This window comes from Physella acuta, unplaced genomic scaffold, assembly GCF_028476545.2.
Source record: "Physella acuta isolate Inbredline_101_S28 unplaced genomic scaffold, ASM2847654v3 ptg001162l, whole genome shotgun sequence".
NCBI classification, from domain to species: domain Eukaryota; kingdom Metazoa; phylum Mollusca; class Gastropoda; family Physidae; genus Physella; species Physella acuta.
The window spans coordinates 16451-28932 of NW_026732679.1; the positions used below are offsets into that span (position 1 = coordinate 16451).

The window sequence follows — 12482 nt, forward strand, 5'->3', positions numbered from 1 at the left end:
GACACTGCGCTAGACACTAAAATACAGACAGACCTAAGGAGTCAACGGTCTATATGGGTCGTAATAAGTTGGCACCTAATACTAATAGTGTTGGGGGAATTTTATAACGAAGAAGATAAACTATCCAAGACACTAAACATAGAAACTGTCTTCGACACTAAATAGACACTGTCTCAAACACTATACATAGACACTGTCTTCGATACTGAACATAGACATTAAACACAGACACTAAACATAGACACTGTCTTAGACACTAAATAGACACTGTCTTAAACACTAAGCATAGACAATGTCTCAAACACTAAAGATAGACACTGTCTTAAACACTATACATTGACCCTCTGTATAGCCCGTAGCCAGTTTTGTTAAGAAGGTTTTTTTGTTCTTAACTCGCTACAAATTCAATGTTTAAAACAATTGACGCGCGTTCAATTATATTTTGAATTGTGAGAAAGTATGAATAATTTCTAATCTTCATTTTTTATTGACTACCTTTGCCTAGTAAATATATCCAATCGGTTGCCCATTTGCAACGCAACCACGTATGGGGAGGGGGGATGGGGTGGAGGAAATATAGACCTGACTATACACGGACGCCCAAGGCAAACCTTTTTTTTTTGTACTTCCTAGAGAGTTCGTGACTATTGTCTGCTTTGTGTTGTGACAAAGCGTAAAACATTGTCCTAATTTGTCATGTCCTCTATGGTAAAGTGTGTCAGATATTTGTTAAGGTGTGTAGCTATTTTTTTTTATTTACAGTCACTCAGTCACTGGGGACTTGCAACATGTTTGTGCAACATGTCCGTGCAACATGTCCGTGCAATTTGTTCGTGCAACATGTCCGTGCAGCATGTCCGTGCAACATGTCCGTGCAACATGAATTACCGAACAAGTTCGGTAAACGAGATATCTCAAGACCCGCCTTCCTGACCCACGTCCCATAGACCCACCTTTGTGACCCACGTCCCATAGACCCACCTTTGTGACCCACGTCCCATAGACCCACCTTTGTGACCCACATCCCATAGACCCGACTTCGTGACCCACGTCCCATAGACCCGACTTCGTGACCCACGTCCCATAGACCCGACTTCGTGACCCACGTCCCATAGACCCGACTTCGTGACCCACGTCCCATAGACCCGACTTCGTGACCCACGTCCCATAGACCCGACTTCGTGACCCACGTCCCATAGACCCGACTTCGTGACCCACGTCCCATAGACCCGACTTCGTGACCCACGTCCCATAGACCCGACTTCGTGACCCACGTCCCATAGACCCGACTTCGTGACCCACGTCCCATAGACCCGACTTCGTGACCCACGTCCCATAGACCCGACTTCGTGACCCACGTCCCATAGACCCGACTTCGTGACCCACGTCCCATAGACCCGACTTCGTGACCCACGTCCCATAGACCCGACTTCGTGACCCACGTCCCATAGACCCGACTTCGTGACCCACGTCCCATAGACCCGACTTCGTGACCCACGTCCCATAGACCCGACTTCGTGACCCACGTCCCATAGACCCGACTTCGTGACCCACGTCCCATAGACCCGACTTCGTGACCCACGTCCCATAGACCCGACTTCGTGACCCACGTCCCATAGACCCGACTTCGTGACCCACGTCCCATAGACCCGACTTCGTGACCCACGTCCCATAGACCCGACTTCGTGACCCACGTCCCATAGACCCGACTTCGTGACCCACGTCCCATAGACCCGACTTCGTGACCCACGTCCCATAGACCCGACTTCGTGACCCACGTCCCATAGACCCGACTTCGTGACCCACGTCCCATAGACCCGACTTCGTGACCCACGTCCCATAGACCCGACTTCGTGACCCACGTCCCATAGACCCGACTTCGTGACCCACGTCCCATAGACCCGACTTCGTGACCCACGTCCCATAGACCCGACTTCGTGACCCACGTCCCATAGACCCGACTTCGTGACCCACGTCCCATAGACCCGACTTCGTGACCCACGTCCCATAGACCCGACTTCGTGACCCACGTCCCATAGACCCGACTTCGTGACCCACGTCCCATAGACCCGACTTCGTGACCCACGTCCCATAGACCCGACTTCGTGACCCACGTCCCATAGACCCGACTTCGTGACCCACGTCGCATAGACCCGACTTCGTGACCCACGTCCCATAGACCCGACTTCGTGACCCACGTCCCATAGACCCGACTTCGTGACCCACGTCCCATAGACCCGACTTCGTGACCCACGTCCCATAGACCCGACTTCGTGACCCACGTCCCATAGACCCGACTTCGTGACCCACGTCCCATAGACCCGACTTCGTGACCCACGTCCCATAGACCCGACTTCGTGACACACGTCCCATAGACCCGACTTCGTGACCCACGTCCCATAGACCCGACTTCGTGACCCACGTCCCATAGACCCGACTTCGTGACCCACGTCCCATAGACCCGACTTCGTGACCCACGTCCCATAGACCCGACTTCGTGACCCACGTCCCATAGACCCGACTTCGTGACCCACGTCCCATAGACCCGACTTCGTGACCCACGTCCCATAGACCCGACTTCGTGACCCACGTCCCATAGACCCGACTTCGTGACCCACGTCCCATAGACCCGACTTCGTGACCCACGTCCCATAGACCCGACTTCGTGACCCACGTCCCATAGACCCGACTTCGTGACCCACGTCCCATAGACCCGACTTCGTGACCCACGTCCCATAGACCCGACTTCGTGACCCACGTCCCATAGACCCGACTTCGTGACCCACGTCCGATTCTCCAGACCTCTGTCCTGACCCAAGAGGACCATGTCCTATAGACCCACGTTCTGACTCACGTCCTTAAGACCCATATCCTGACCCATGTCTTCTAGACCCAAAATCTAACCCTTGCACCCTAAACCCAGATCCACACACACACCCTATACCACCCACGAGTTAAACATGAGATAATCACACACCAACCTGAAACCAACCCATCCACAACAAATACCCATTACACACATGTTAATTACGATTCTAATGCAGGTACCTCCCCCCCCCCCCACCCATCAGGAAAATTACCACCCCTCTTTTTGAGAATATATGTTATACATAATGTCTATAAGGTGAGCACCCAGTTTGTTATAAAATGTCTGTGTTATAAAATGCCTGTCATTGGCTGACATAGTACAAAAATAAATAGTACTTTGTATTTTCCCTCTGTATTCTATACTATACAAAACATGGAAACAACGTGCAGAATAAGATTATTCCGTCCAGAACATTGACTAACATAACCTAACGCTATCACTATCATTAATCTTATCCTTATCCATATTTTACCGATACCCTACCCGGAGCTTCCTCAAAATGACAGAGAGTATAGACAGTTTTGTGTTTGTTCTTCTGCAGATTGAGAAAGGGATAATGTACAGCGGCTGGGGGTAACTGATCTAGGGGGTGGGGGGTGGGGGGGGGGGGGGGTAATGGCCTGTTGAAATAATCGGGGGGGGTGTAATAACTAGCAGAGGGGGTCGATGTCCTGCTCCCGTTATTTCATCAGTGTGATTTTCCCCGTTCGTACCCAAGACACATGAAGTAGAGTTCATCTGTTTCAGGGACCTCGGCATATGAAGTCATAGCGTGGTCAGCACTATGCCCAGCCGCCTTTGTTTTTCCCAACGTGAGTTAGGTACCAATCAGAGCTTCTACTGACTGGAACCCGAATTCGAACTCGATACTTTCGGGTTAACAGCCTAGCTCTCAACCGCTAAGCCACACCGTCCCTTGTTCCCCGTTATTTACATACCATATTTGTTGATGTTTTCAAACCTCCCTCTCTTGTTTACCTCTACCAGTTCAGTCCACCACAAAAGACTACCAGGACGCTCTCACACAACAATGGATTAGGGAGGTCATCTCAGCTTATCTGGAGGCCAACCGGACTCCGTGGAGTTTTGGTGCCACCACGACGTCGGAGGAGGAGGAGGAAGTGCCGGAGCTTAGGCCGCAGGCGTCCAAGAGAAGTCTGGGTCAGTGTATTCACAAGTGTATCAATGTCAGCAGGATGAATTTTATGCAGTGCAAGTCATTATGCCATTAGGTGAGCTGGTTGTGTTGGTTTCTAAAATTATAGTGTGTGGGTTATGTCCCTTGAGTTAATTCAATTCATGTTACAAAAGGGGCAAAACTTAAAGACCAAGGGATAAAATTTACTGAGCTAGAAAAAAAATTTCAGTTCACGTTACAAATTATTTTTTTTTACTAGCTCAGTAAATTTTGTCCCTTCGTCTATAAGTTTTGTCCCTTTTTAAAGCTTGTAAGTAATGTCCTTTTTAAAGCTTGTATGTTGTATTCCTTTTTAAAGATTGAAAGTTATGTCACTTTTTTTAAAACCTGTAAGTTACACTTTCTATTTTAAAGAATTGACACACTTCTGGTCGATTGGGCATTTGGTTTTCAAGAAACCGTCGTATAGGTTAATCAGTTTTCGGGTAAAATTCCGGCAACCTGAATATAAAATATAAACTACTGCTGCCGTGAAAGCATGTCATGATCGCAGTGACATTAAACAAGGAAATAAACAGCTTACGTCGTATATTGTGATTTAGTTAGGTAATCAACATGTCCATGGAAGGCTACGTGGTTGGGTAGTAGAGCGTTTGATTGTTAAGTCCAAAAGTTCAGACTCTGGGCAGATGAGGCTCAACAGCTGGGGACAGAAACCCATCCAGGCGAGACAACTCCAAAATCAAACAACCGCTGCCTTGTAGTTTGTTCTTGGTTGGACAAAAGCTATGGGAGCAAATCCAGAAAGAAATGCAGGCTGAAATCAGAGTCAACGGCCTCAATGGCGCATAACCTGTTGACACGTAATACTTAATTGTTTTGGAGGAAATTTTTCCAACATTATAATTCAAGAACGAAAAAGAAAACATCCCCATAAATAACTGAATGAGCCGGTAACTCTCGCTCTCTACTTGCGCAACTCTCTTACGACAACACACCGCTATAGGTTTTATAGTTTCTTGGTTTACAGCCCTGTTGCTTCACTTGTCGTTTGGCCAGCCCCTTGGCCCATCCCCCACCCCCTCCCCTCTGTATACCATTAGGTAACACGTGAATGCATGGTAAAGGGGGTGGGGTGGTGGTACGGCCGTTTAGTAACGCTATTAAAACACAAATCAGCGCGTGCAATGATCAGCACATAATAAATTTTAATGCAAGTGGCAGCTGGACATACATTTGTATTTTACACTCAAAGGTTCCTAGCGGTAAATTTTATCGCCACTTCCGATACAAAGTCAACCACAAATACCCCATTGCAAATATTAGCTTTTTCCCATGAGCAACCGCATGTAGCGTGTGCTGGAGAGGAGGGAAAACATAATGCCTATATATATATATATATATATATATATATATATATATATATATATATATATATATATATATATATATATATATATATATATATATATATAAGCCTAGAACCGCTGATCTGTAGTTTTGCACTGATTCGTTGGTTTTTGGTTTCCCATCTAATTTTTTATAAACCCTCCTATTGTTCATCGTTCCAGTAATAGCCGCTAGGAGGGGAAGTCTGTCTTCGATTATTTGTTTTAAAAATGTGAAGAATCAGCTCGGGATAAGTACCAATCAATGCAGACTATCTAGTTCTATACCACTTAAGTAGAGGGGGTGTGGGTGGGGGTATGTGCAGACTATCTAGTTCTATACCACTTGGGGAGCGGGGGTATGGGGGAGGAGTTGGGTTGGGGTGGGGGGAAATGTGCAGACTATATAGTTCTGTACCACGTGGGCACCGGAAAGTGGGGGGGGGGGACAAGGATGACAAGGGGGAGGAGATGTGCATACATATCTGGCTCTAAATTTGGTGGTGAGTGAGCGGGGGGGGGGGGTTAATCAATCATAGGCACTAAAACCAATGTACACATATGACTAAAAATGTGGAAATATTCTTTCTTAAAAGCATACGGCATCTATTAAAGTTTATTTTCGCTGGCATCTGGACTTTCTTTTAACAATAACAAAAGGATGGCAATATGTATGCTAAACTGAGCTCAGCAGTTGCCACCCACCCACCCAGTGGCGTAGCGAGGTCGGGTGTCACCCGGTGCGGCACTTAATAGTGCCACCCCACCCCAGAGGCGTAGCGACTTCCCGGGGACAAGCTTCAATTTTAGATTTGACACCCCCCTCTCGAACTTACTTTCGATTTGCACTCCCCCTCGAACTTTTGATTTGCATCCCCCCCCCTCAAATTTTTCTCTATATATTTTACTATTTCTTGCCTTGGTGTCACCCCCCTAAATGGTGTCACCCGGTGCGGTCCGCACCCCCCGCACCCCCCTCGCTACGCCTCTGCACCCACCCACCCACTACCCATCCACACACCCACCCATAATCCTTAGCGACCGTCCAATTTTATTTCAATGCATGGCGCTGCAAGAAAACTCCCATGCTAAAAAAGAACGGTTTGATTCAATGGTGGATATCATGCCACCAGACCCCCTCAGCCGCCTTTACTTTCCCTAACGTGAGTCAGGTACCCATCATAGCTGGGTGGACTCAGGGACGTTCTACTGAATAGAACCCGGTTTCGAACACTAGACTTCCTACCGCTCTGCCTCTACACCACGCCCAGATGTATATCTGTTTATTAATAAACAACAAGTACCCCCTTACATCGGCAAGAAAAAATTGTCTAAAAATTACAAGACAACATAGAGATAGCTACAGTAAACAATTAAATTGAATAAATTAAACATTAGTTTTCGAATTACAAAATCTTTATTTTATAATCTACAAGACTTTCCCTTCAATTTTATTTCAGCTTTCTTTGTTGTTTTTTTGTCTTCATATCGTCAGCCAACAAGCCGTCTGTCTATCTATGATGGTATTGTTTGCAAAACGTCCCGATCTATTCCGCGCTATAGGAACACAGTACAGCCTATACATCATGAATACGTCAGCCATGTTCTTCCTTTTATGTGTGCGCGCGCATGACGTTCTGGCCACGGAAAAGAATACGCCGTGTCTATTTATAGCCGCCAATGAAGAAAATAGCACCGGGCTTACAACAAAATGCACATCTACCCAATGTACGTGATATACGCGTCATGAGTGGGTGGAGAGCGATCTGAAGTACAAGTTCTAATCTTAATTACACACGCTCTCCACAGATTGTACACACACACACATATATATATATATATATATATATATATATATATATATATATATATATATATATATATATATATATATATATATATATATATATATATACAACCTCCTCTACAACCTCTTATACAACCTCCAATACAACAAATTATACAACCTCCTATACAACCTTATATACAGCATCTTATGCAACCTCCTATACAACCTACTATACAACAACCTCCAGTGTACTTGATGCTAACAATGCTAGGGTTATTGTTCACTGTGATCGGTTTAAGGCCCAAAACCCGTGAAACCTGTGAAACCTGTGTAGCTTGTGAAACCTGTGAAACCTGTGTAGCTTGTGAAACCCGTGAAACCTGTGAAACTTGTGAAACTTGTGAAACTTGTGAAACTTGTGAAACCTGTGAAACTTGTGAAACTTGTGAAACCTGTGAAACTTGTGAAACTTGTGAAACTTGTGAAACTTGTGAAACCTGTGAAACTTGTGAAACTTGTGAAACCTGTGAAACCTGTGAAACTTGTGAAACTTGTGAAACCTGTAAAACCTGTGAAACCTGTGAAACCTGTGAAACCTGTAAAACCTGTGAAACCTGCCCATGGATTGGCTGAGTTCATAACCTGAGGGTCACGCTATAGCCTTAGGTCAAACGTGGGGTCAGACGATAACCTGGGGTCACTTTATAACGTGGTGTATAACATGGGGTCATGTGGTAATCTGCGGTAACTATGACAGACATTTGAGCACCGTGTTGTCAAATGTCACAACACACAAACCATTTTGTGATGTCAAATGTCACAACAACACACAGACCTTTGAGCACCGTGTTGTCAAATGTCACAATAACACACAGACCTTTGAGCACCGTGTTGTCAAATGTCACAATAACACACAGACCTTTGAGCACCTGTGTTTTCCAGAGTAGAGGCAGATGTTGGCAGCAAGTAACACAGAAAAAAAAATCTCCTGACGTCATTTGTTAACGAAACAATAGCGGTGTGCGTGACTCCGCCATCTTGTGATGACGTCACGATTATTTTGACCAAGTTTCGCTTAATTTGTTGAGAAAATGTCTCAGAATAAAAAAAAATAGGAAATATTTATTTTTCAGTAATCGTTAAAGCGGATGAACATTCTACCCTTTTCGTTAATATGTATGTCCATATGTTTAAATGAAATCGGTTACGGCCAAATAATGCTTATCTTTTGAAAATACTAGTTGTAGGTATTTTACAAATTTCGCTTAACACGAAATTTTTTCCACGAAAGAATATATTTTTTCCCTCAATTTTGTATTAAATATTTTTAATTAATTCATGTACATGTATATAGGCATATATATATATATATATATATATATATATATATATATATATATATATATATATATATATATATATATATATATATATATATATATATATATATATTTATATATATATATTTATATATATATATATATATATATGGGAATTTAGTTGACACACATAATTATCGTATGGTATTTTGTTTCTTTACAGATGCTGAAATGAATAGGACCGGTAGATATACAAGAGGAACAACTATCTACTGATGTCATTGAACTATTAAAGCATTCCTGAAAACAGAAATAATTTTGTTCCTTCATTATTTTAAATAGAAACTTACATTTGGAGTTACGCGATTACGACAATTAAGTTATCAAAAACAACGAAAAGCACTTTTAAGATTATTTTTTTAAATAAATTACGTAACTGTTTTTAAAACTCGCTGCTTTACTATAAGAAAAATTAAAAGGGTGCTTCTTAATAAAAAAAAATACATGGAAAGACTCAGAAATTGATAATATTTATTATTACATGTTACAATCGACAGTGGCGTCACAAGGCGGAGGGTAGGGGGTGGGTGCGACCCAAATCCTTTGACACCATTTAGGGGGTAACACCAAATCTAAAAAGTCGTTAAATGGTCTGTCAAAAAAATGTGTTATACTGTTAAAAAAATAAAAATAAAAGTTAGGGATGAAACTGAAAATGCAGAAAAGCTGGAAGGGAGAGGGATGACACCCTCAGATACCTCACCGGGTGACACCCGCCCTAGTGACGCCACTGTCAATCAGACAAATACTTTGTAATCTATTGTATTATTTGAATTATATTCATCAGCATTGAATGACTTTTTTTCTTTATTAAAGTCGTTTTGTTACTGTTGTTTCTTCATAACTTTTTATTTACACATTGCTGGTAGAACATAGAGGCTAGGGTTACCCTTCAAAACAAATAAGATGGTGTTTCTTGTCCAAGTATGCTATATTATATATATATATATATATATATACATATATGGTTCATTTGTAGAACATTTGTAAAATTAGGACTAAACTAATGTTTGACACATGTTTAAAAAAACCGTTTTGGTGAAAGGGAAACCAAAGAGAAAAGCCTACCCGCAAGAAGATAAACCTACCCGCAAAAATCAAACCTACCTGCGAGGGGATAAAACCTACCAGCCATCTCATAATGACGCTCGCGATTTTTTTACAGGCAAAACACGTCATCATATTTTATTTATTTACAGAACTTCCTATCTCTTACAGATGTTTTACATACATCATCTTGAATGAATGATAACGGTAATTCAAGGGGAGGTAATTATAAATTACCTTTATGACTAATTAAAGGGAAGTTATGTTGAATTACTGGCAGAATAAAAATTGTAGGTTTTAAAAATGAAAAGATAGGCCTACTTATAGATCATTTAAGATTTTAACAATTTTTTTAAATCCTTAATTTGTAGTCTTCTTGGCTTCACTTAATTTCGATATGTGTTTTTTTGTTCCATACATTGTAATTAACTGCTTGTTCGATCTTATAATGATAAATGTTTGTAAAATACCGTATTATTATTTTGTAAAACAATACAACAGCTCAATAAAACAGTATAATTTATTTTAACAAAACTGTCTACAATTAACAAAAGTATTACTTAACATCGAGTTTAGCTAAATTAATAAATCATTTTGCAGTTGACGTTAATTAAAGATAACTTGAAGACATTTTTAATTGTGTTAATTAACGTAATAGGTATTCATAATTAGCTTTATAGGGTGCCGCTATACTTTTTAAAACTAATTGAGAATCTGCTAACAATAAGTGCTTCGCCACTTGTACTTCGTAAGATTCCCTTAACAACTCAATACCAGATATTCTGTGTACTTAGACTGATCGTATTTCATAATGAAGCTATACTTAAATTAATTAAAGCAAAAAAAAGGAAAAAATAATTACTTTTTTATCTATAGCCTAACCTAAGTTTTTTTCTAAGTCTACAGTCCTAACAGTCCTAAATGTTTTGCAATTGTTTTCGGAAATTGTGAAACTAAAATAAATTCTGTTTTCAGCAAATGCTAAATTCAGGTGGTTTTTTTTTAAATATTACATCAATTTACCACTAGTTTTAAAATGTAATGTGTCTGTTTCAACTGATATGTGTGTTTCAATTATGAAATTTCTGATGTCAACAGCGTTTCTGCCCAGTACTAGAATCTAGTAGGTTATCTAACAAAAAAGACTAGCTAGTATCTCCTATATCGCAAGGTATCCTCTTTTTCTAGACCTACATTAGCTACACCTTGTACTCTACAATAAAAAATATTTAGTTAATTTTATGATTGAGACAAAACTCCCATCAGAATTTATCATTTTCAAGATTTACCATTTCCCCAACTCACCATACACCAACCTCTTACTGTTTAAAAAAAATTAGCTTGCTCGTGAAAATATTTAATTGATCCTTTCAATGAATGAATTTTTTATAAAATCGTCGAGACATTAAAAAAATCAGTATAATCATTTATTAGATTTCCTTTTCCTTTTTATATACAAATTCTCTACAGACTTTACAGTATGCTCAAAGTAAAATGTTTAACCCTAATCGACGGCATCGATTAAGACGTCACAGGAAAAACTACGCAAAACTAGACACTATTTTTATCATTCTATTGACAGAAGTATTTTGATCATAATAGCCCACTAGAATCTAAGTTAAAAAAATATATTTGTGTATTGGTTTCTTACTTAATGGCCAGGCTTTTGTTGAAAGCGAAGCCAAAAAAATATAAAGATCTCTTCAGGGAAGAAGAGACGAGCAGTAAAAAAACAGTTTTACAAAATCAATCAGAGTAAAACAATGGCTTGCTTGCATAGGAAGTGGATGGTTTTTCTCGTTTCTGATTGTCGGTCATACACTATGTCAGACTTGCATTTGGTGTGTCAGACTGGCATTTAGTGTGTCAGACTGGCATTTAGTGTGTCAGACTGGCATTGAGTGTGTCAGACTGGCATTGAGTGTGTCAGACTGGCATTTAGTGTGTCAGACTGGCATTTGGTGTGTTAGACTGGCATTCACTTTGTCAGACTGGCATTTAGTGTTTCAGACTGGCATTTAGTGTGTCAGACTGGCATTTAGTGTGTCAGACTGGCATTTAGTGTGTCAGACTGGCATTTAGTGTGTCAGACTGGCATTTGGTGTGTTAGACTGGCATTTAGTTTGTCAGACTGGCATTTAGTGTGTCAGACTGGCATTTAGTGTGTCAGACTGGCATTTAGTGTGTCAGACTGGCATTTAGTGTGTCAGACTGGCATTTAGTGTGTCAGACTGGCATTTAGTGTGTCAGACTGGCATTTAGTTTGTCAGACTGGCATTTAGTGTGTCAGACTGGCATTTAGTTTGTCAGACTGGCATTTAGTGTGTCAGACTGGCATTTAGTTTGTCAGACTGGCATTTAGTGTGTCAGACTAGCATTTAGTGTGTCAGACTGGCATTTAGTGTGTCAGACTGGCATTTAGTGTGTCAGACTGGCATTTAGTGTGTCAGACTGACATTTAGTGTGTCAGACTGGCATTTAGTGTGTCAGACTGGCATTTAGTGTGTCAGACTGGCATTTAGTTTGTCAGACTGGCATTTAGTGTGTCAGACTGGCATTTAGTGTGTCAGACTGGCATGTAGTGTGTCAGACTGGCATTTAGTGTGTCAGACTGGTATTTAGTGTGTCAGACTGGCATTTAGTGTGTCAGACTGGCATTTAGTTTGTCAGACTGGCATTTAGTGTGTCAGACTGGCATTTAGTGTGTCAGACTGGCATTTAGTGTGTCAGACTGGCATTTTGTGTGTCATCGTTATGTCAGATTAGCATTAACCGTAGCTTCAAATTAAAATGTAACTAGGATCTAGTTTTTTAACTTAATCCTAACCGTCATCAACATATATCAAACAATAACCGTCAAGCATTTCGTTAA

The 12482-nt window shown here is 41.3% G+C and overlaps 1 protein-coding gene across 1 annotated transcript; it reads right to left on the minus strand.

The window, feature by feature from the left end:
• Window positions 1-953: 953 nt before the first annotated feature.
• Window positions 954-2827, minus strand: LOC131956586 (putative transmembrane protein DDB_G0289901; the record flags this gene model as incomplete). The annotated part of the gene is made up of 1 exon (XM_059321112.1): window positions 954-2827. A coding segment is annotated over exon 1 (1874 nt), but the record flags the coding sequence as incomplete, so codon positions are not given.
• Between the last annotated feature and the right edge of the window lie 9655 nt (window positions 2828-12482).